This window comes from Anthonomus grandis, chromosome 6 (genome assembly GCF_022605725.1).
Source record: "Anthonomus grandis grandis chromosome 6, icAntGran1.3, whole genome shotgun sequence".
Lineage (NCBI taxonomy): Eukaryota > Metazoa > Arthropoda > Insecta > Coleoptera > Curculionidae > Anthonomus > Anthonomus grandis.
Window position 1 is genome coordinate 19,484,050 of NC_065551.1, and position 25,483 is coordinate 19,509,532.

Below are 25,483 nucleotides of genomic sequence, written 5' to 3' on the forward strand. Positions count from 1 at the left end.
AGTTATGCAATGTTTTTAGTGAATTAAAATACCGGTCTTGTGGTACGTCATTTTAAAGATATTATCGAGTACTTTGTTATTCCAAAAGATAAATCTAGTTAAAAGTATAGGTGAACCACCACTGTACCGAACCGTTTATAGTGTGAGAACAACCAACACCGAAATTTCCTTACCGAAGAGGCTAAAAAATCCCCGTCTGATTTATAGCATGCAAACCTCATTCCTATTAATAATTTATTTGGTGTGTATATTGCTACAACCGCGAATACAAGTCGTAAATGAATTTTAACGGTGCACGATTGGTTTCGAGGGAAGGCAATAACCATTTATAATGTTTCTTTAGGACCGTGTAATATTGATACATTATGTGTTTACGTTTTTATAAATACATGATTTTATTTAAAAACTTAAAAAAAGAACAAATAAAATTAAGACTTCTGATGGTAACCTGCAAATTTCGTATAACCTTCACACAAATTGACCAACACTTGATACATCTCCTCAACATCAATGTGCTGCTCAAAATTTCGTTTCATCTTTGAAGGGTAAAGTTTCTCCATAGATTCTTCTTCTTTGTATCCAAAGGCACTATCACCTTTAATGGGCTTCTTTTTCTTTCTTCTTCTTTTGGTTAGTTCCGAGTTTACCATAGCTGCCATCACCTGGGTGATATTAGGGTTCATATTATAGTAATCTTGTTTTTCTCTGATGGCTGCTATGACAAGGAAGAGTAGGTAGCCACCAAAAGCCAAAAAGGCGAGCGTGATAACAGAGAGTTGGAATATTTTGGTAATACTCTTCTTTTTTTCGTGATATTTTTCTTCTTCTTCATATTGGAGGTAGAAGTTGTCACCTTTTTTTTGAAATCCACTTTGAGCGTTATAAGGGAGAGCTTCTGGAGTACCTAGTAATAGGTAAAAAAAATCGTTTTTCATTAATACATTTTTCAGGACAAATCTTACCTTTAAGTAAAGAGTCAGTTGTTTTACTGTCATTTACTCTTGGGGCATCAGTTGTAATGCTTAAGACATTTTTTTTAATATTCAGTAAGGCATCTAAGGGCAAGGTACTTAGAGAAGCTACATCAACAATTGATGAGAAATTCGAATCACATGACACCTGCAGTACCACAGTGAATAACACGATTACTGGTAAAGAGTACATGTTATTTTACCGTAAATAATAAAGATTACTGACACCATTTGTATCAGTGAACATCCACGGTGCGTTTTAATAATTCACGGCTTGATATAGTCTGCACCAACAATTTTTTTATATCATAAAAAATAATAAATTAAAATTTTTGCAGCGATTTTGTTGTGCAATAAGGTTGTACACAGGATAAAGACTTTCAGAAAATCTTACTTATGCTAAAAACTATTTTGCGGCCAATTTTCCAGTTGTTTGAAGTTTTGGAAATCAGCGATTTTATCAATATTCACATGATCAGCGATTTTGCTGCCTCAACCAAGTTACTGCGAATTCAGCCAACGCCCAACGAAACTTCTGAGTATAATTTTCTTGTGCAACATTCTTGCGTAATTTGTAAAGGAGTTACTTAAAGTCAGCTTCTCATAATTAAGTAAATAAATAAATAAAAATTAATGAAACAATAATCTAGAGATAATAAATGACCTATGTAAATGCTGTTGTACATACAGGTTGCACGACACAATCTTTGAGGTGAGAAATACCATCAAAACGAGTTTGAAATTGATTTTGTTTTATTTTTCTGCACCGTTAATTCTCATTTCAAGGTTTATTCACAGTCCAGGGGTATAAGTTAAAAAAGAAGACGTTTTGAGACTAATTCTTTTTTTTTCAGATTTTTACTTGTGGCAACACCGCTTTAGGCTTGAGTTCTCAATGATCCCATATAGGCATCAGGTGCACAACTCATGTCTGACCGTGCTATCGTTGTTGCCACACGGCGCAAAAACTAAAAACAGTCAAGGAAAGTGCAACGAGCTATTACTCAATTTAACTAATTATTAATTTAAATATTGTTTTTTATTATTTGAATTAATTTATTAAAAAGTGCCTGCTTTTGGTAAAAATTATTATTGTCTTGGAAAATCTAAAAAAAAATTGCTTCAACCATTATACCGTATAGAAGACAATTATTATCGTCTACAGGTGTCGTGCAAGGATTAACAGATCACCGAACCGAATAATTCGTCTTTTTCTTTGCGAGTCTCATTATACATCTGGCTTCACTTTACGATAAACTTCCAAACATGTTAAAAATTAAATTTTATTCACTTTTTTTAATTATTATTAGTAGTTTTATAGCAATCAGTGCAAATAAACCAAACATCCAAGAAAATGATTATATGGCAGTAAAAGGTCATATCAGTGGGGTCACAAATTTAGTCACCGAAGCCCTTCAGAATATGGCAACTGGCCATAACAATGGACACAAACCCAAAATCAGCCCTTTGATTACTGGCTTCCTAAAACTATTGGGGTTTGACCCTAATAACATTGTCACTATTGCTTTAAATGGGGTCATATTTTTAGCGCAAATGGTAAGTAAGTGTCTTATATATTCACTTAAATTTCCTAGGCTATAAATATTGTAGATGGGATCTTTAATATTACGTAAACCAAGCGAAAAGCTACGCATGTCTCATGACACGGAAGAGTCCCCGGATATTAGCATGGAAAACCCTTTTGACTGGATTTGGCAAAATCAGGAAATTGCCAATAGGGTTAGCCTACTTACTAGTAAGGACTTATCGGAAAACGTCTTGAATTATATTAAAGAAAACTCCCAGAATGAGGAAACTGCTTGTGTGCAATTGTTAATTTGTAAAATTTCGCCCTTTATCTGGAAAATGCAAGATGCACTGACCAAGGAAAATTCTTTGGGTGAGGGTTATACTTCTGTGCTGTTTCATTTTATTCCTACGAGGGAAGAACTGAAAAAGCAAAGTGAAATTTGCGAAAAAAGATTTCCATTCTGTAACTAAAAGAAGTAGAAAATAAGAATTTTCCCAATATATGGCAACACCACGTTGCGCTTAAGTTATATTTTTTAATACAGTAGCGGCGTTGGTTAAGCTACGGGTGAAGTCGACACGATTCGTAGATGGCCGTTTTAGCGATGTTGCCATATGATGTGAGAAATAATAATGAGCACCCTTAAATTTCTAATAATATTTACGACTTATTTAGTTTAATTTTTTTTTAAAAATATATATATTTTTTTAAAATTAGATTTTTATCATTTTTCATTACCTCCTCATACTTATTCCATTTATCCATTTATAGCAACAGCGTTTTGCGAAACTATTTTTTTCAATACTAAACGGCAGGCGCTGTTTTAATTAATATGATCGCCTATTAAAAAAAATTATAAATTTCCAATATTATTAACGACTTAATTGAAATATTTTTTTTTTTAAAGAAATGAAGTTATTTGAAAAAATTAAAGAATTTTTTTAAAAGAATTGTGTGCAGTCTCATTAAAACAAAGATAATTAAAATTATTTTTTTATTTATTTTCTTTCTCCAACTCATGACAAAGCTGATGTCTACTCTGCGACTTGGCTGACTTTAAATCACATATTATTTGTGCTTTGCACTGCTTATCGCAGATTGGAGCCTCTATAGAGTTTCTATAATAATTTCTAAAAAATAAATATCATTTTAGAGCATGGTTTCCGCACGAGAAGCTTAAGATTTACCTGTAAAAAATACCGAATAAGTCTTCATCAGTTACCATTGCCTCCAGCAACTTATTCCACTCTGCAGGCCTCAGACTAGACATCTGATAAGTATCTTTAGCAGAATACAATTTGTACCATTCTGGTCTGTTACCAGGCCTATTGGCTTTTTCCAGATCGAAAGTCCAGGTTTCATGGTCCAATACCTCCTGGAAATGCCTATTTTGAATCACTACAAAACAGCTTTCAAGATTGCACTTACCCTAGTGCTTCCATCATAGTCTCCATCAATGTAATAAATGCGATAAGCTGGATTATTGAAAGTGTAGCTAGTGACAGATGGTGCTAAATAAGCAACTGCTATAGCTTCACCTGAAATATTTAAAGTTCCTTAGTTTTTGGTTATTACAGAAAGATTCCAAAGGATACTGAGCCATTATGATACGCTGAACTAATTCTACATCTATACTATGCAGCAATGCTAAAGACAGTTAATAATGAAATCAGCCACTAAAGTTCCATCACCTGTAAATTTCAGTTCGGAAATATGTTTATTCAGCCTCCACCTTATGCGTTTTTGAAACGAGTTTCTCTTACTATACTCCTCAGTTTCATAAAATACTTCAAATTCATCGGCGTGACTATGTCCATAAAACAGTCCCACTATTGTGTCCTTATATCGGTTTATTATGTCATAGAAGTTGCTTGACCATGCCTTCATGCAATCTGAGCTTCCAGGTGCTATATGACCTAAAAATCCAATGGTCAAAAAATTGGTTAAGTAAATTTTACATGCTTACCTATAATCTGGACTTTTTCTTCATTTTCTTCCGCTTGGCTCAACTCGTGTATGAGCCATTTTAACTCACTGGCAGGATCGGTACTATTGACAAAAAGCCACCTAGAAAAATTTTCTTTAGTACCTTTTTAACATGAAATTTTCACTTACCAGCTTAGTGAGTGGCAATAGTTGGTATTCACAGATATCAACCTAAATCCAGGTCGAAGCAATACAGAATAAAAAGCTCCATGGTAGACAGTATCAGAAGCACTATCTGGCAACCACCTTTTCCAACTTTCCGCCATTTCATTGTAGAGCCAAGAGGTAGAATGATTAGGATCTTTCATCCACGGAGGAGCAAAACTGTAAAAATAAAAATAAACGTGACGTGCACAAGTTAGGAAAGGGAAAAACGTACTTTCCAGCTGGACTAGACTCATGGTTACCAATAGCTGGAAATATCGGAGTGTTTGGAAATGCAGAAGACACCAGCTCAATAGTGTCATTAATGGTTTTCAAGTTAAAATCTTTGGTTTGGTTCCATATATCGTGCGGAGGTAAATCGCCTGTCCATAATATATAATCAATATTCTAAAATAGACCTAATTAAATTATAATTCTTAATTTATATAAAACTTCCATTACAGGATGCTGTAATGCGATGTGCTCGAGCATATCCTCCAGTAAAGCTTTGGGTGCATCACATTTTTCATACGAACCCCACCTAAAACATGTTCAAAGCTGGTTAAACTTATTCTTAAAACTTTATAAATTGTCCTTACTTTCCGGCTAATGAAGGTTTTTCTAAAGGCCTTGGGGTACTGTAAGCTCGGCAACAAAGTGGCTCTTTACAGTTGGCTGGAGAACCCTCTGCGTAATCTAAATCATAATGAGTATCTGAGATCTGCAATACTTTAAATACTGGTAAGCCACCCTAAAAAAATGAAATTTAAGTGTTAGGTAACGTTGATTTTCATTAAAGAAGTTAATTTCTCTGAACGCCAAGTGACACAATGTGACATTGAAAGGACATTGTGTCACTTGGTTGTCCCCTATAATCCCCTTTAATTTTTGAATATTATAAAATAATTACGGAAGAAACTTAAATAGAACTAGAAATAACAGTTTCTCAATCAAGATTTTCTAATATAAATATGCATAACATTGTAATGCTTGGTCAAATCCTTCCTCCCCCCTCCCCTTTTTAAAGCGTCACATAGTTTACGTATGATCCCCTCCAACTCTTTCTTAACTGGCTGGACGAAATATATAATATTATTGACTAATTCCAGACAGTTTATAGAGTCATTCATTTTAACCCTTTATTATTCTTTATTCTCTCTGAATTTCCAGGGAAACAAAAAAAAGTTTTTTATCTCCTTCTAGACTTAGTTTTCTATCTTTCTATCTCTCTCAACTGCCTCGAAGAAATAAGTAATTATTGACCAATCTTGAGTAATTGATCGACCCATTATTCTAGTTTAATATTGCTACCGTGACACCATCATAATTGAGCAATAGGAAAGTACATAAGAAATAAAATGTCCTACAGAAATATATAAGGTTATTAATTATTTCCAGGAGTCTTTCAGACTTTCCTGGACTTAGTTTCTCTTTAAAATGCCTGTAATTAACAGAAATATATAATTTTTAGTTTAATTGGAAATCTTTTTTGCTCTCTTTTTCTTTCTATAAAATTAAAAAATTTACATTAAGAAATCTTGTTTCATGTTATCAACTAGCTAATATTAAATAAAAGAGAGAGGGAGTGAGATGCTGCTTAACTAATTCCAGGCAATTTAAAATCTATTTATTTATTACTATATGAGCCGCTCAGAGGAAAAGTGGTATATATCAGTATTTTTTAATTTTTGAGTTATACTATTAATTATGTTTCTACTGGTCTAATATATTTAGTCGAAAACTGTCAAAAGTCAAAATTTTAACTTAGCTAAGATAAGAGCTTCCTAACGTTATTCCTCTCAACATAATGGATTCGTTCGCTGGAATAGTGGTATAAGTCAAGGCACCACGCTGTTCCGATGTCGCGCCAGGTCCTATTAAACTCGCTTTTTCTTGTTTAGACAGGTTTTTTTAGTGTTATGGTACGTAGTGTGTACTTTGTGGTTGACTAGATAGCATCAAAGTTTTATTATTTCTTTAGTTTGTTGAAAAACGTGGTTTTGTTTACGGAACAAATGAGTGATTTAAACGATATTCCTGAAAACCGTATAGATAGTGACGAAAATGGTGTACAAAAGAGGAAAAAACGTGTGCGACATGATAACGATCATAAGAAAACCAAGGCAAAAATATTGAGGAACACCGGCAAGCAGTATGTTACTGGTAAAGGCACGATAATTCCTGCAAAGAGTTTTGAAAACAGCACGTGTGGCTGTGTAAAGCGTTGCCATAACTTCTTTAGCGAGGAGGAAAGAAACGGCATGTTTTCTCGTTTTTGGAGTTTGGGCGATTTTTCTCGACAAAATGCTTATGTTTCTGGACTTGTCCAAAGAGTTCCCGTGAAACAACGCCGTCCTAATAAGCTGGCTAATACATCAAAGGGGCCTAAGTGTGTTACTTACAACTACATTTTAAATAATAAAACAGAAAGTATCGTAGTTTGTAAAAAGTACTTATCGGATACGTTTGTTATCTCAAACGGGAGACTTCAAAAACTTCTAAAAAAAGAAGAAATGGGTAATATACCAGGAGAAGATCTTCCTGGGGAAAAGGAATGTGTGCACAAAACATCTGAAGAAGCACTTAATGTTGTGAGGGAACATATTGGGCTTTTCCCGCGATTTTAAAGTCACTATACCAGGGCTCATAACCCAAACAGGAAATTCTTAAGCCCTGATCTCAACATTCGAAAATTATATAATTTGTATATACAATACTGCGATGAAAAAGGTTTACCTCAGGAGCAAATTATTAAAAAACATATCTATAGGGACGTATTCAATAAGGAATTCAACCTGTCGTTCCATAGCCCTAGGAAGAACACTTATGCAAGGTGTGACAAGTACAAAATTAAAACATCCATTTTACCCGACGGACCTCAGAAGAACGAACTAAAGACTGAGCATCAGCTGCATCTGAGAAAAGCCGAACGGGCAAGAAGTGCCTTAAAAGAAGATACAGAAACGTCAAGAGACTTAGACTCTACTGTTGTTTTGACCTTTGATCTTCAGAAAGCGTTAGCTTTCCCCAAACTTTTTACATCAAATGCATACTATAAGCGTAATATGTACGTTTATAACTTGGGTATTCATCACACTTTAACTGGCCAAGCATTTATGTACATCTGGGATGAAACAGTGGCCTCTAGGGGTTCTCAGGAAATCGGGTCATGCCTCATGAAACACATCGAACTTCACTGTGCCAATATTGACCATATCATTGCCTATAGTGATGGATGCACTGGCCAAAACAGAAACCTAAAGTTGTCACTGATTTGCGATAGTTCAGAGTCCTAATAATAACGTTAGTAAGATTGATCACAAGTTTATGGTATCTGGTCACTCCTATTTACCTAACGATGGAGATTTTGGGTACATCGAAAGGGCAGCCAAGCCGGCCTCAATCTACAGTAAAGATGACTGGATTCGAGTAATTCGCAATGCAAGAAAATCCGTTTCGGGTGTACGAAATGCAACAAAATAATTTTTTTTCGACTAAGAATTTGGAGCAGTCAGTCACGAAAAGAAAAACAAACAATAATAAAGTGCCTTTCAAGTGGTTGTAAGTCCAGTGGCTACAGTTTGACAGCATTCCCTACGAACTCTTGTATAAGGAAATATTGAATAATGACAGTGGAGTTTAGTAGTTTGGATCTAAAAAAATCAGCCAAGGGAAGACCCCGTACTTCCTTTTCTTCTGCAAGCTTGCAACCACTTTATGATACTCCTAGATCAGTTACGGATTCCTTACAGAATCGGATTCCTCCGATTCAGCATCAGTTCTTCCTGGACTTACTGACAAAAGAAGATGCTGTTGACAGTGGATCATTGTCCGATTCTGATGAAAATTAATTTGTTTAATAACTTGTTCTTACTCTCCTTACTGCAAGTTTAGTAAGTAAGATAAGTAGTAGTAATGTTTTGCTCTTCAAGCTCTATATTTTTTGAACACTTTTATCAGTAATAGATATCATAGTAAACATACTACAGCTATTATTTTTCTGTGGTTCATCAGTTTTGTGAAATTTGGTTAACTTTTACGGGGAAAAGTGATATCACTCTCCAAGTTATACCACTTTTCCGCTATGTTTTTGAAAAAAACTTACTGGAAGAATGACATTGGGCGGCAAAAATATAATTAATGGGCGCAATCAGTAAAAATGTTTACCATATGAAATTTTAGTACAGGGTTATTATAAATATGTACAAAAAAGTAAAGAATATGTTACTGTGATTTTTTAATTCATCCAGGTGCAAAATATCAATTTTCTAAATTTTTACTTTAAGGGACTTAGACCACTTTTCCGCTGAACGGCTCATATATAAAAGAGTTTTTATGGTTGCTCACAGAATTACTTTTCTGATTTCTGATCCTCTCAGACATTTGTCACAAAAACCATTTTTCCAAGCTCTTCTGTGATCAGATCGGTTTCTATTTTACCTAACTCGAACAGATAGAAATAACACTAGCACACTTCTCTGATCCTCTCTTAAATTTTACAGGATTTTTTTTGGTTTTTCTGTGTGTCTGGAAGAGATATAAATATTTTACTAATTCCAAGCAAATAATATATATGGAGACACGACACACAAAGATACCATGGTGATAGCAAATAGCTTGGAAGCACTGCAAAGATTAATGGCATGCAGTAAACATTCAACAATATGGTCTTAATATCAATGTAAAGAAAATGAAACAAATGATTAACAGCGAAAGAAATATAAATGGAGATCATCTATATGTGGACGGAATTCGAGTTGAACGTGTTTAACAATATTGCTACCGTGACACCATCATAATTGAACAATTGGAAAGTACATAAGAAATAAAATGTCCTACAGAAATATATAAGGTTATTAATTATTTCCAGGAGTCTTTCAGACTTTCCTGGACTTAGTTTCTCTTTAAAATGCCTGTAATTAACAGAAATATTATATAATTTTTAGTTTAATTTGAAATCTTTTTTGCTCTCTTTTTCTTTCTATAAAATTAAAAAATTTACATTAAGAAATCTTGTTTCATGTTATCAACTAGCTAATATTAAATAAAAGAGAGAGGGAGTGAGATGCTGCTTAACTAATTCCAGGCAATTTAAAATCTATTTATTTATTACTATATGAGCCGCTCAGAGGAAAAGTGGTATATATCAGTATTTTTTAATTTTTGAGTTATACTATTAATTATGTTTCTACTGGTCTAATATATTTAGTCGAAAACTGTCAAAAGTCAAAATTTTAACTTAGCTAAGATAAGAGCTTCCTAACGTTATTCCTCTCAACATAATGGATTCGTTCGCTGGAATAGTGGTATAAGTCAAGGCACCACGCTGTTCCGATGTCGCGCCAGGTCGCGTATTTACATACTATACTACAGCACAGAGCACCATAGAACTCGGCGGCTTTGCACTGCAGTATAATATGTAGTTGAGAAATGTACTTACTTATCACTACATACTATACTACGCTACAGAGCATTAAAAAGAAAAATGTTCTTATGTGATTTGTTTGGTGCTGTAAGATTGGTAGTAACACATTTATTGTGTAATTATTTATGTTTTTATTATTATTGAATTTTGTTTTTTTTGCTGGCTATTTCGATATACAAGTTAAAAAGTGTTTAAATATTTAATGAATATCATGCGACTGAAAAAAGAAATTTTAATAGTGGCTTGTGGGCTTTTAAAGGTACGTAATTACAACATTTAAACACGTACGCGTGTAAAAAGTAATTTCTTTAGTTCATTCCTAAATTTAGTATAATTTTAAAATATAGGTTTTCAGAATGTACAGATTTATATTTTTTATTAATAATCTGTTTCTATGGATAATATAGTGGGGTAAACTTTTCTGAAATAGCGAAAAAATGCCCTTATGTTGGTAAAAATATTTAACGTAGCCACACATTGAACCACAAAATAGTAATAGATATAGAATAGATAGCAAAAGTTGATATATATTATTCTGCAAATCATATAAATTAAAAACTCCTTCAGTGGTTAAGCTTGACGTAAAATAAAAATAAAATGTCTCAGTCTACCAATATGTTTATACATACATTTAGTAAATACAACAAGCATTTATTATAATATAGCTTTATATTATTTTGGTAAAAACAAGCAGCCTTAATTTAATTTTAAAGACAATAAATTATATGTTTTTGAAGACATTTAGGCTCCAAGGTTACTAAATATACTTAAGATCGGTACTATTGAATTTAATCTTTTTGTTATGAGTACTAGGTATCATCTCTTTTATTTCTCTAACTATTAAAATATTGAATGATTTCTTGCAGCTTTTTCTTACTGATTAACAGTGGTGTTCGTATAAACTCCTTAACTTTGGTATTATTGTCTATAGATAGGTAACATGTCCAATCTATGGTAGACAATATTAGGTCGATGAGTAAAATAAAAAGACTATAATGCTTGTATATATGCTTGAATATATGCTTCTAATTCTACCATTTCTGATCCGCAAAGTCAGGTTTTGCTTTCATATTTTAAGTAAAAGTAATTGCTTTATTTTTATTCATTAGGCCCTTTAAATTTCAAATCTAAACTAAATAGGTAGCACCTTATTATCTAATAATTTATATGTACTTACTTAGACACATACTTTGTACTCATATACATAAAAATAAAAAAACCTAACTTAGAAACAAAGCACTATCGAAATTCTTAAACCCAAAATACAACACATCTTCACAACATTGTTTTTAAATTTTAAAGTAGCATTGTATTCATTAAATATTTAAACATGCCTCATCATGTATATTAAAAGCAGCAACAAAAATGAAACAAAAACCAATAATAATAATAATAATAATAATAATAATAATAATAATAATAATAATAATAATAATAATATTAATAACATAAATAATTACACATTTATTCACTCTGTTACTACCAATTTTACAGCACCAAATAAATCACATAAAAACATTTTCTTTCTAATGCTCTGTAGCGTAGTATAGTATGTAGTAATAAATAAGCGCATTTCTCAACTACATATTATACAGTGCAGAGCCGCTGAGTTTTATGTAGCTCTGTGCTGTAGTATAGTATGTAAATACGCCGCCAGGTCCTATTAAACTCGCTTTTTCTTGTTTAGTCAGGTTTTTTTAGTGTTATGGTACGTAGTGTGTACTTGGTGGTTGACTAGGTAGCATCAAAGTTTTATTATTTCTTTAGTTTGTTGAAAAACGTGGTTTTGTTTACGGAACAAATGAGTGATTTAAACGATATTCCTAAAAACCGTATAGATAGTGACGAAAATGGTGTACAAAAGAGGAAAAAACGTGTGCGACGTGATAACGATCATAAGAAAACCAAGGCAAAAATATTGAGGAACACCGGCAAGCAGTATGTTACTGGTAAAGGCAAAAAATTTTGAAAACAGCACGTGTGGCTGTGTAAAGCGTTGCCATAACTTCTTTAGCGAGGAGGAAAGAAACGGCATGTTTTCTCGTTTTTGGAGTTTGGGCGATTTTTCTCGACAAAATGCTTATGTTTCTGGACTTGTCCAAAGAGTTCCCGTGAAACAACGCCGTCCTAATGAGCTGGCTGATACATCAAAGGGGCCTAAGTGTGTTACTTACAACTACATTTTAAATAATAAAACAGAAAGTATCGTAGTTTGTAAAAAGTACTTATTGGATACGTTTGTTATCTCAAACGGGAGCCTTCAAAAACTTCTAAAAAAGGAAGAAATGGGTAATATACCAGGAGAAGATCTTCGTGGGAAAAAGGAATGTGTGCACAAAACATCTGAAGAAGCACTTAATGTTGTGAGGGAACATATTGGGCTTTTCCCGCGATTTTAAAGCCACTATACCAGGGCTCATAACTCAAACAGGAAATTCTTAAGCCCTGATCTCAAATCGAAAATTATATAATTTGTATATACAATACTGCGATGAAAAACGTTTACCTCAGGAGCAAATTATTAAAAAATATATCTATAGGGACGTATTTAATAAGGAATTCAACCTGTCGTTCCATAGCCCTAGGAAGGACTCTACTGTTGTTTTGACCTTCGATCTTCAGAAAGCGTTAGCTTTCCCCAAACTTTCTACATCAAATGCATACTATAAGCGTAATATGTACGTTTATAACTTGGGTATTCATCACACTTTAACGGGCCAAGCATTTATGTACATCTGGGATGAAACAGTGGCCTCTAGGGGTTCTCAGGAAATCGGGTCATGCCTCATGAAACACATCGAACTTCACTGTGCCAATATTGACCATATCATTGCCTATAGTGATGGATGCACTGGTCAAAACAGAAACCTAAAGTTGTCACTGATTTGGAAAGCAATAGTTCAGAGTCCTAATAATAACGTTAGTAAGATTGATCACAAGTTTATGGTGTCTGGTCCAAAAATCCAAGTTTCGGGTGTACGAAATGCAACAAAATAATTTTTTTTCGACTAAGAATTTGGAGCAGTCAGTCACGAAAAGAAAAACAAACAATAATAAAGTGCCTTTCAAGTGGTTGTAAGTCCAGTGGCTACAGTTTGACAGCATTCCCTACGAACTCTTGTATAAGGAAATATTGAATAATGACAGTGGAGTTTAGTAGTTTGGATCTAAAAAATCAGACCCCGTACTTCTTTTTCTTCTGCAAGCTTACAACCACTGTATGATACTCCTAGATCAGTTACTGTAGCTAAGAAAAAAGATATGATAGAACTTCTTCAGTGGATTCCTCCGATTCAGCATCAGTTCTTCCTGGACTTACTGACAAAAGAAGATGCTGTTGACAGTGGTTCATTGTCCGATTCTGATGAAAATTAATTTGTTTAATAACTTGTTCTTACTCTCCTTACTGCAAGCTTAGTAAGTAAGATAAGTAGTAGTAGTATTTTGCTCTTCAAGCTCTATATTTCTTGAACACTTTTATCAGTAATAGATATCATAGTAAACATACTACAGCTATTATTTTTCTTTGGTTCATCAGTTTTGTGAAATTTGGTTAACTTTTACGAGGAAAAGTGATATCACTCTCCAAGTTATACCACTTTTCCGCTATGTTTTTGAAAAAAACTTACTGGAAGAATGACATTGGGCGGCAAAAATATAATTAATGGGCGCAATCAGTAAAAATGTTTACCATATGAAATTTTAGTACAGGGTTATTATAAATATGTACAAAAAAGTAAAGAATATGTTACTGTGATTTTTTAATTCATCCAGATGCAAAATATCAATTTTCTAAATTTCTACTTTAAGGGACTTAGACCACTTTTCCGCTGAACGGCTCATATATAAAAAAGTTTTTATGGTTGCTCACAGAATCACTTTTCTAATTTCTGATCCTCTCAGACATTTGTCACAAAAACCATTTTTCCAAGCTCTTCTGTGATCAGATTGGTTTCTATTTTACCTAACTCGAACAGATAGAAATAACACTAGCACACTTCTCTGATCCTCTCTTAAATTTTACAGGTTTTTTTTTGGTTTTTCTGTGTGTCTGGAAGAGATATAAATATTTTACTAATTCCAAGCAAATAATATATATGGAGACACGACACACAAAGATACCATGGTGATAGCAAATAGCTTGGAAGCACTGCAAAGATTAATGTCATGCAGTAAACATTCAACAATATGGTCTTAATATCAATGTAAAGAAAATGAAACAAATGATTAACAGCAAAAGAAATATAAATGGAGATCATCTATATGTGGACGGAATTCGAGTTGAACGTGTTTAACAATATTGCTACCGTGACACCATCATAATTGAACAATCGGAAAGTACATAAGAAATAAAATGTCCTATAGAAAAAGCAAGGATGGTATTTCATAAAATGTCAGTGACATATAAAGTCACAACATATTTCTTTCAACGAAAGTAAAAGACACTCAAGATATATGGCGTAGAACCCTAGACACTCACAGAAAACCTAAAGCATTTGAGATGTAGCTGTTTAGGAGAATGCTCAGAATATCATGAAGAGCTCACATTACAAACGCAGAAGGGCTACTAAACTCGAGCTAATAATTTTCTGAGAAATAAAGATCGGTACTCCGTACTGGAAACCATAATACAAAGAAAGGGATTGGGTAAGAAAGGGCCCGGAAGAAGAAGATGAAATTTGCAAGGTAAGAAAATGTACAAAAAGGGAAAGAAAATCTTGGATGATTACAGAAATTTTCAGTTTAGTAACATGGGATCGAGTATTGTAAAATAACTTACGAATGCTTGGCAACATTAATATTAGTACAATAGTAAAATGTATGTTAATTTAAGATACCTCTTCTTAAAGCCAAAAATCTTAAATATTATTGGATCTATTCTTATGGAATAAAAAAAATTTCTAATTTAAATTTAGTTCAAGATGTCATTATACAAATATCGGCCATTTTATGAAGTAGTCTTCAAGGCATTGATCTTCAAGATGACCATTTAATTCATAGTTCTTAGATAGTCCTAAAGATTCTATTAATTCATTTCATATACACTTTATAAGATATGAGCATTTTCACTTTAACTTACGGCATCAGTCTCATCATTGACCTTTACGTGAGTTCCATATTACATATACAAAATCATTTTCCTGTTTCACGTTTTGTATTATTTAATAATAATGCCCATACCGATGTTTCCGCAAAACAGCAAATTGAAATGTATACATAACAATTAAATTTCAACAGATCCGACGCTACTGATAATTTTGCATAATAATCCCATTGACCTTCTCTTATATTTGTATGTATTTTGTGTTCGCTCGAATAATGTTTATTCAACATTTCTTAAAAGCCACAAATGGAAAAGTTATGTTTACAGTGGAAAATTGCACTTACTTCCGGTAGTGAGGGTCGAGATGCGATCGACCTTTTTTGAGGTGGGAGATCCAATGACCATTCATGACTATGCACGTCCTCACCAAGACATGTCTCGCCCAGCATCAACTTGCATACCTCAGAAGGGCCTTAAATATACATTTTATACTTTTTGTTAATCATTGCCATATAAAGCATTTTGTACCTATTTGAATAACTTTTAATACGGCTTTAACTTCAGGTCCATAAGTATCAAACACGCCAGAGCACACTTCCTCAGTAGCTATTTGAAAAGTAACACAAATAGAGAGGAATTTGGCTTTAATGTCTTGGTCTGGTGTTCCCTGTTTGACTTCATCATATAGCAGTCTTACACCTAAAATTGCGCGAAAATTATTTACAATCTTATATACAGGGGTTAACAGATAGTTAAATTACCAAAGTTGCACATTACACAGGACACTTTTGTTCTAATAATATCACCAGATATCCTAGCTTCTCTGGTTAAAGGCATATACTTATGAGTATCATTATCTAGTCCTTGAACTTTTAAATCCTAAAATATCACTTACTAGAACGTAAAAAAAATAGCAAGATTTAAAAACTTACTTTAACAAATGAGTAAAATGGCTCGAGAAAGAGGTTTGATGATTTATTTAACATCGGTAGCTTATGAGGCTCTCGCTTGTATTCCCAGTCGTCTTTAAAATTATTAAATTGTTCTTTTGGGCTTAAAGGAACTTGCTCTAAAAATACAAATATCAAAAGAATTTTTTTGTTGTAAAATTATTTGATGGGAAAGGTACATATTGAACATATTTGTTACAAGATAATGGAACAAAGTCGAATTACACGAGTGGATGGTCACGGAACAATGGGAATCAGTGGAACAGGAGGAAAGTGTAATTAGGTGGTTTATAGAAAAAGCATGTACATATCAATTACATACCTTTAATGAATGGTTATATACTTTATTGCTATATTGTGTTCGAAACATTAGATTTTTATTATGAAAAACTTTCAAGATGATGTGGGTAAATAGGAAGAAAATTGTTTAAGATCCAAAGATTGTAATATAATATCTCATTGGAATGTAACTAGACTAAACTATATGTTAGTTAATAGTTAAATGAGGTAGAAATAGAGAAATATGAGAATGTTTAGATATTTTTCTTAAATTCAGATATTGTAGTTTCTCGTCCTAAGCTAAATGATTAGTACTACAGCAGTCATGAGGAATATTCTATGGATGTGAAAAGGTTCAACTTCTTAATGAGTAATAAACCATTTCACTCATACCAAATAACTTAATAAATATGTGAAAGTTAATAATAAATTTGTTTTAATAGATACAATAGAATACTATAGAACAAATCATTTTTATTGCAAATATTAACATAATTGGCATTTATAGTATTATATTGAATTGAAAATTTTATTTATAACGTATTATGGAAAGGACATATTAAAATAATATACAGGGTGGGAACTCTAACTGGAATAAATTCATTGCGCTTTTAAAAAAAATATTTAAAAAAAAAACGCAAAAATAAGTCTACTAAGATTATATGCCGCCCTTAAAAATGTTTTAATCCCTTTAAAAGGGTGAAACCTAACCTTCTTAAAAACCTACATAATTTTTTTAAATAGAAAGATGCCACTTGTGGCACCTTGTTGGAAAACTTTCGTTCTTTTTGAAATATTAATCCTTGATTTTTTATTAAAAAACTGTTTAGATATTAAACAATTAGAACCAAAATATCCCGACGTTAAATGCATATTTTTTTTATCTTGAGAAGGTGGTTAATTGCTATAAAAGGATCTAATTGCCCCAAAATCATGTACATGCGAAGGCATGATGCAATTTTGATTAAAAAACACGCACAGATAAACTAAATAGGTTTTTGAGAGCTAAATAGATTTAAAGAATGGCTAGGTATTACTAGAAAAGTGCTCATTGGTAAAGTATCCAATATATTCATTCGTTAGTATTTAATAACCTCCTGAATAGGAACCTAAATGCTGTACTTAAAAAAAATTAAAAATCGAAATTCTAAAGATAATTGAGTTTGGAAACCGGATGCGGACTTAAATTGAAACTGTAGCGCCATTTCAAGAAAATCATCCTGATTTGTCCCTTTGCGCCTAGTGAGTCAAAGTATTGTGAGTAAAGTAGAGGAGCAATTCAGAACGTATGGACTTATAGAGGTATTCCTAGACAAAAACAATCATCGGTGTTATGAAATATCACCTATCACACCAGCAAGACAAGTAGCTCGGAACTACGATGTATCTCACAAAAATGTTTTAAAAATTCAAAAAGTCAGCAAGAAAAAGAGCCTTTAAAATAAAACCAGCCCAGCAGAATTTTAAGAAACTATGTGATGAATTTGGTTGATTATGGTCAAATATATTTTTAGATTGGGTGTTTTTTCAAGCGAAGCCAGTACTATTAATGATAAATAATGATATTTTAAAGGTAAGCCAAAATTTTTTCATGTGGTTTTTGCAAATATCTATCGCACAGATTTGTCTTTTTAGGTAAACCAGCAAAATTGTCATTATTATGCTTAAAGAAATCTAAAGTGAGTGGTCGATTTTTTCGACGAAGTGTTTTTTTTTGAAAAATATACAAAATTAAATAAAATTAAGTTTACTGACAGGACATTGGTCCTATTTGACAGATATTGTTATACCATTAGTGCTTAAAAATGATGTCGGATATATGGGCGCCACGGCTCGCTCGAATGTGGCATAATCGAGAACTCCAATTTTCAGTCACTTTTTTGAACAACTGGGTCCGTATCTCGGCAATACCACGGCGAATATTGGCTTCCGAATGATGCAACGTCTGTGGTTTATCTGCGAAGACCTGTGACTTTGCATATCCCTAAAGAAAGTAATCCATAGATATGAGGTCACACAAACGTGGAGGCTAGTTCACAGGTCCATTGCCTGAAATTATGTGATCATCAAATGTTTCCCGCGATAAATTGATAGTGTCATGCGCTGTGTGCATGCTGCACCATCCTGTTGAAAGCATAACGTTCTTCATTGACGTTAACATTCTGGCCGGTATCATATTTAACACAAAATGCGTCAATAATTCCACCTGACTATAAACCGCACCAAACAGTGACTTTTTGTGGATGTAAAGGCGTCTCAATAAAGGCTGGTGTTCCCCGCTCCAAATTCGGCAATTTTGCATCCAGCTGAATATTGTTTTCGACCCACAAATGATATGATGCATATGCGGTTTCAATTCTTGCACAACATGGATCTTGTAAGCTCGCATGCCAAGGTCTTTTTGCAAAATTTTCCATAGAGTAGATTGGCACAGCTCTAATTCATTTAGGTCATCTTCAACACGATGACAGCAGCAATGGCTTCTTCTGTGCGCACTGTATGACGTCTTTGAGGGTACCTATTATTAAGTACAGTGTGCGAGGTACGAAAACGATATCCATGGTTTTTCAATTAACTTGCTCGGATGAACGATTATGTCCACTATAAAATGGACGTAGTGCATGGTAAGTTTGGTGAACTGAAACATGATTTTCAAAATAAATTTGTACAATTTGTAAGCATTGTTCTGAAGTGGCATAATATGTGGCACAAAACCTTAGAACATTAAAAAAGTAGAATTAGTAAACAACAATTTTCTTTGAGTTCAGCATGTGCTCAAGGGAAAGGGAGTGTTTTGTTTACAAAAAAAAAATCATCGAAGTTTCATCTTGTCAAATGGCTTTGTGTTTACACTCGACATTTATGAAGTTCTCTGTTTTTTGTTTAGTTTTTTGTTAAAAAAGAAAAAAGTCTCATTTTAGTGTTTTTGTAAACTGGTACTAGATAACTAAACTGGTACTAGAACTATGGTAAAAACTTGCCGTTTATGCCGCACCATAGAATAAGGCGATTAAAGCCGATCTTTTACAAGTAAATACCGATATTGTCATAACATCATATCAAGGGAGAACCGTCATCATAAAAGTAAAAATAGGGGATCATAGAAATGAACCTAAGTAAAAACTTAAATCTATAATAATTATAAAATATTGAATTAATATAAAATGACATTTTATTAGATAGATATGTAAAATGCATAAAAGATTCATAAATGGTAATATTGTTTATATTTAAAGCATAATCCATTATTAATAAATATTTATCACGTAAATATTTTTTGAGGACGTCACTGGTAAATATTCCTTATGTTGATACACTCAACAATGCAATCCAGCGGCGTTGCGATATTGTTGCACTTTTCTCTAATATACGTTATCTTCATTAATTTAAATTTAATTGTTGACTTCTTTATAGAGTTTATACCATATTTTATTTAAAAAATTCTTCGTATTTTATTAAAGGGGAACACTAGTGTTGATTTGTGCCTGTCAAAAATAAGTGATAAATTTGTATGATATTATAAAGTGTTTTTTTATCATTCCTATATAAGCATTTGGCATCGTTGCGTCAGAGATGTTGCAAGGAAATAAACTGCCCATAGTTCCACGACAATACTAATTCTAGGCTTTCAATGTTCTAAGGGCAAACCTCATTGAACACAAATATACCGCCAACTATCAAATTGACAATCGCTAGAAACAGCATTACCAATTTATTAAGCAAACATTTTTTACATTTTTAAAGGCTTCAAAAAGTCTTAGTAAATGAGTTTTTGCGGTTTTCTGAATCATTATACATTCACCCTGTATATTTTGAAGAAACTATGAAGTAGAACTCTAAGAACTTTCTGGTCTAAAGCAAGTATTAGCCTCTAATATTTTAACAATATTTTTTTAATAATCATATCGTAAAATAAAAATATGCCGAGAATCTTGATGGGATATGAACCCTTTTCTGTCATCACTGTATAGGCCCATTGAATATTAAAAAATAGTTAAGAAAAATGCCCCAGTTCAATGCCCGAGTTACATTTCAAAACTCCATATTTTCCTATTATCAGATCTAAATACCCGTCTGAGGTCTTATTATGATAAATTATCGCAATCAAATTATGCTTTTCGTAACTAGTAAGCCCCTTTGCATAAGAAAAACTATATTTCAAAATGATTTAAGCCCTAATACAGAAATTAACTAACCTAAAACAGAGTAGAACCATAATCACATTTCTCATGTGTAATGACTTACGTAAGAATATTCTGATTTCAGGATTATTTCGATATTATAATAGGGAAGTAAAATAAAATAGAATCAATATATTTTTTTATATTCAGACATGATTTTTCATTTCATTTCATCAGACGTAAGAGGATCATAAATGATCGTAATGATATGATAGTTCTGCTTTCGGTTTTCAGAGATGATTTAGACCGAAGGATAATAAAAGATCGTCACTTCAGGCTACGGTGTATTCTACAAAAACCTCCAATTACAAACACAGATTTCAGAGCGCTAGCTCCTCTCTAGCGCTGTCAAGGCCTCGCATCCTCCATCACACCCTCGTGGAAGCTTCTTCCAAAAACAGGGTGGGAGTCAGCTGGATCAAGGGGCATAATCACAACAGGAGAAATCGAACTGCTGATTCCCTTGCCAAGAGAGCCGCCACTTTTCATTTAAACCAACTTCGTGGATCTGATCTTGACTAACTTAAAATGATACTCTCACATGCTTTTTAAACAGCGGTGAGATGATACTCAGGGCAGCAATTTGTTAAAACAGCTTCTCAGCTATCCGGACAAATTCGCAAATTGTCATCAAGCAAGCACCCTTATTGGTCACTGTCAATTAAGCAGCCAGATTTTTAAAATGAAACTTAGCAGGAATCTATTATCTAGGGCATGCAACCATGAAGACAATGGATCACATACTTTGCGGTGGTCAAAGGCTCTCTCGTCAATACGCGGCGCCTACCTTTGTGTGCGATGATTCTATGAAAAGTTACTGATACGATTTTTGTTTTTATTTATTAAAATTAATTTATAATTTTATTAATTTTAATGTGGAAATATCATTATACTATAAATAAAAACCCCTGCTCGATTCATAATTAAAATAATTTATTAGAACTCAAATCAAGAATAAACATTTTCTTAAAGGAATTTAATGTACTAAATTAAAAAAAAAACAGGTTTTTAGCAAGAACAAAAAACAAATCAAAGGTCAACCTCCTCGTATCGTTGAACTCTTTTCATGGATCCTTTATAAGCGTTTTCTAATCCTTAATCATATACCAGAAATCTATAAGTTAGCTTTGAAATAATTAACATATACTTTCTGGGTAAAAGTGTATTATGGTGAGACTCCTTGACGGCCAAGGATTTGGTCAGTCCAGGGCTCGCGAAACAGACAATTTAGCCATGCCCTTATATTGTGAAAAACTTTTACCTTAACCTATATAAAAAAAATCTTGCCTTAAAAAAAATTTTACTTAAATTTATAAAACAGCACAAGACAACAGGGAGAAAAGGACAATAATTATGCAAACATCCGATTAATAGATAAATTTTGGGTGTTTCATTGTTGATCATGCTACATTTTTATAGCAACATAGACGAACGATCATTAAAACGCTGCAGTCCTATATCGCGGAATAATAAGACATTAAATACTCCCCATATGGTGAAAGCCTAAATAAATTCTAGATGATTTTCTAAATACAATGAAATTATACATGTATAGTTAGCATCTCTGAAACATATTTAATAATTTAATACTGAATATATTTAATGTTTTTTGTTGATTAAGATGAGGAGTAATGATATTTCTTTAGAGAATTACTAAAGGCAAATCTCATCCAATTATTTTGCATTTTTTAATAGATTTTTTTTGTTAAGTGGGAAAATGAATTGCTATAAACATCAAACAAGTATGTTCGATAGAGAATATTTTTCTTTAGTTTAGATGTGATACATTTTTTTATTCAAATATATTTTGAAGTCTAAGATATAGGCTAACGACAATTTGTTCTTTATGTAAGGCTCAAACGATATGTCAGAATTATTATTATTATTTGGAACGCCAAATAGCTCGTCAAGGTATTCTCTAATTTTTCCTTAATGACATTTAGTCCTATGGTTGGAAGCTCTGGTGTGACGCTCAAATTACGAGACAGTTTTACCACTAACCAAAACTCTTTATTTTTACTCTCGACACGTGTTTCGCTAACGAAGTTAGCATCTTCTTTCGCTTTTTATCTCGTAATTTAATGATAATTGATTTTCAGGTGCTTAAATCAAAATTATTATCTTTTGGATAGGAAAAAATACGTTCTATATCGGAAGTTATTTTTCATTCGCTTCTCTGATGATGTTTGCTTACCGGGAAGATAAGTTGAGATTCATCGATACATAACAGCGAGAAAACAGATTCTTGAGAAATGTCCCTTTTTAATACTTTAAATGCAGATTTTTGCATTTTAGCTATAACACAGCGATAACAAAAAAAACTCTTAGATAAATCTAGCACTTTATGAAAATACGAACGAAACTTGGCCAAAAGCAGGCCGTGATTAATAGTATCAAACGCTTTGATAAAATCGCCTATACCTGCCTATACTATTTTCTGTTCCTTAAAGCTCTCTAAGATCATTTTAAATGCTTACTAATGTATTTGTTAGTCCATCATTTTTCAAATATGATATCCGTCTATTAATAAATGCAAATTACATAAATTATCAGAAAAAAATGTATTTAGAATTTCCAAATTAATATGCTGACTAATATTTTCATAAAAAAACTGGGATCCAATTATTTCGTTGTACGTCATTGCACACGAAACGTTTACTTTGTTGAAGTACTGTAAGAACTTCCAAAATGGGAATCTCAGATGACCAATAAATAACGCATGTTTTGATGAAAAACTACACCAAAGTTTAAGCATTAAAAATTACTTGCGCTTACACTGTGGCATAAAAGTAAAACAAAAAAAAAATTTCAATTTTTCTTTATTTCAGACTCATATATTATGGACAATAGTAATAAAATCTTTAGTATGATCAGAGTGTATTTTTAACAAAAGAATTATAAAAAAAATTGATTTAATTCAATAACAATAACGTTTATAAATAAACGTCTGCGAAAATTGCCCAAGTCTAATCAATTTTTTTATTCCTTACATTAAATTTTTAACATATTGTTGATAATGTTATTACTACATACTATATAGATAGTTGTAACAATTTGCATGCATGCGACGCAAGTAATCTTTTATTGTTCTGGAATTATAAAAATAGAAATTTATTGCAGTACTCAGATATTAAGATGGGTTACGCGTATATAGGAAGAATTCCATCTATATCTACGGCATTTCAAGATATAGAATATTTATTTTGTTATTTTGTATAATGGATTAATAACGATAATAAAACTAATTTATTAAGTACCAATAACTAGGACATGGGGGGGAAGGTAAAATCAGCGTTGGAGTAGATTTGTATATCTTCGTTCTCTAAGGTTGTTCCAAATTTTACAGTTGCGAATTTAGTTTTTCCTTAGATTGTGACCACATCATTTATATAATAACGCTATTATTTTAACTATAAAAATTAGTACAATATTTATTAGATTTCATAAATGATTTTTTTATCAGATTTATTCAGAAACTCATATTGAAAACCAGCAGATAAAGGATGTATCAACTAGTATAAACGGGCCTATTTTCATACAAAAATATTAAATTAGGTCATATTTAATTAATTTAATTATCTTAAGATTATGTAAATATTTTATTGCAAAAAAATCTTACCATATACTTTCACCACCGCAAGAACCACTAAAATCTTATAAAAACTTTGCAGGACGAACATGGCTTAAAAAAAAAGTTTGGAACGAAAATTAAAGAACTTGGGATTGTTATTAAATGACCGTCTTAAGGCTAATTGAAGAGATAACTTTGATGGTATAACGTATATTTAACATCAGTACAAAACTCAAGGCTGTCCGGTGGTACCCATCGGTGTACCTTGATATATCGACACCGCGAGCGCGAATGATTTTATACGAATAATTTTAGGTAAAATATAAACATTGGGGTTTTGATGACTTCATTAATTTAGACGGCGATGGGATAATATAGCTAAATAAACTGTTACTAATTATTTCTATTTTTCAAAATATACGCGCAAAAGTTTTTAATTTACATAATGATAAAGAAAAATGTATATATGCTTTGGTGTCAAATAATATAATTTTTTCTGCTAGTTTTTAAGATAATATAATAAAAATAAGATGATTTGGTGTAAAGTTGTTTTATGTGATGACAGTATGTGGACGATATATACTAGAAATTATATGACGACGTAAGCCCCCCTACTTAATCAATTTCAAATAAAAATAAATGTAATTACTTAAGACAGGTTTTTGACAGCTACAGTTTAAATGGTAATTAAGATAATTACGACAGTAATTCTTAGAATACACTTTTATTTGTAAGTTGATGTTTGCATCATCCTAAATTTTCGAAATAATTCGATTAGAAACTCATTAATTGATTAGTTTTAATTAAGAAAACAACTAAAATTCTTACAAAAAAACGTTAGTACTATATAATTAACAATTTCAGACTTAACAAAGGTACTGGAAGCATTTTTAATACCGTGTTTTGCCACCTCTATCGTAAATACGCCTGTTCATCCTGTCTATGAGATTGCTGTTGAAAAATATTGCGCCATTCTTCCCTAGCAGCATTAACAAGCTTTAGTATAGTCTATTTATAGTCTTGCATAGAAGTGGGTACCTGCGTGCTGCAACTTCCTTAGAAAGCAAGGCCCAAGCGTGTAGCTAGTGCGTATTAGTCTAAACGATTGATGCCTTCCGATTCCAGATACTCATGAGCATCTCAGGCATTAACATCCATAAAAACGAAAGCCTCACCAACAGGTCCTCGTTATAGTCTGACGTAAGGATTTAGAATCTCCCTCATATATCTGTCCCTAGTGATCGTGCCTTGAGTATAAATTAATACTGTTCCACCCTTAGATATGACACTAGCCCAGAATATAGCACTTCCTGCAAAGGATGATGTGTAGAAGGGAGTGTGAAAAAGGAAGCTGGACAGCTCTTATTGGCTCTCCATATACGTATCCGATAACTATTATGC

The 25,483-nt window shown here is 32.5% G+C and overlaps 3 protein-coding genes across 4 annotated transcripts; 1 reads left to right on the plus strand and 2 right to left on the minus strand.

Annotated features, from left to right (window-relative positions):
• Positions 1–3,220, plus strand: LOC126737595 (uncharacterized). The gene is made up of 3 exons (XM_050442575.1): positions 1–241; positions 1,826–2,528; positions 2,583–3,220. The coding sequence occupies exons 2-3, from the start codon at positions 2,238–2,240 to the stop codon at positions 2,970–2,972; spliced, it is 681 nt and encodes a 226-aa protein (XP_050298532.1). The 5' UTR covers positions 1–241; positions 1,826–2,237; the 3' UTR covers positions 2,973–3,220.
• LOC126737596 (uncharacterized) lies at positions 140–1,165 on the minus strand. The gene is made up of 2 exons (XM_050442576.1): positions 963–1,165; positions 140–904 (listed from the first exon to the last, which is right to left on the minus strand). Exons 1-2 carry the CDS (start codon positions 1,162–1,164, stop codon positions 429–431), a joined length of 678 nt encoding a protein of 225 aa, XP_050298533.1. The 5' UTR covers position 1,165; the 3' UTR covers positions 140–428.
• Positions 3,221–3,482: 262 nt separating the features above from the next.
• On the minus strand, positions 3,483–24,473 carry LOC126737705 (sphingomyelin phosphodiesterase-like). Of its 2 annotated transcripts, none has more exons than XM_050442704.1 (14): positions 24,131–24,473; positions 16,034–16,170; positions 15,863–15,980; positions 15,630–15,800; positions 15,446–15,573; positions 5,232–5,383; positions 5,095–5,173; positions 4,868–5,040; positions 4,618–4,812; positions 4,469–4,569; positions 4,266–4,418; positions 3,931–4,040; positions 3,690–3,877; positions 3,483–3,632 (listed from the first exon to the last, which is right to left on the minus strand). In XM_050442704.1, exons 1-14 carry the CDS (start codon positions 24,189–24,191, stop codon positions 3,497–3,499), a joined length of 1,902 nt encoding a protein of 633 aa, XP_050298661.1. In that variant the 5' UTR covers positions 24,192–24,473; the 3' UTR covers positions 3,483–3,496. The 2 variants fall into 2 exon arrangements, with proteins under 2 accessions (XP_050298661.1, XP_050298660.1); XM_050442703.1 differs by having other exon boundaries at positions 4,194–4,418; positions 24,131–24,472.
• Positions 24,474–25,483: the final 1,010 nt, after the last annotated feature.

Coding starts and splice junctions, on each gene's coding strand:
- LOC126737596 (XM_050442576.1), bottom strand. CDS start 1,164: ATGTACTCTTTACCAGTAATCGTGTTATTCACTGTGGTACTGCAGGTG. Junction 905..962: donor AACTGACTCTTTACTTAAAG/GTAAGATTTGTC, acceptor ACCTATTACTAG/GTACTCCAGAAGCTCTCCCT.
- LOC126737595 (XM_050442575.1), top strand. CDS start 2,238: ATGTTAAAAATTAAATTTTATTCACTTTTTTTAATTATTATTAGTAGT. Junction 2,529..2,582: donor TCATATTTTTAGCGCAAATG/GTAAGTAAGTGT, acceptor TAAATATTGTAG/ATGGGATCTTTAATATTACG.
- LOC126737705 (XM_050442703.1), bottom strand. CDS start 24,191: ATGTTCGTCCTGCAAAGTTTTTATAAGATTTTAGTGGTTCTTGCGGTG. Junction 16,171..24,130: donor TGCGGTGGTGAAAGTATATG/GTAAGATTTTTT, acceptor TTGTATTTTTAG/AGCAAGTTCCTTTAAGCCCA. Junction 3,878..3,930: donor ACTATGATGGAAGCACTAGG/GTAAGTGCAATC, acceptor AGGCATTTCCAG/GAGGTATTGGACCATGAAAC.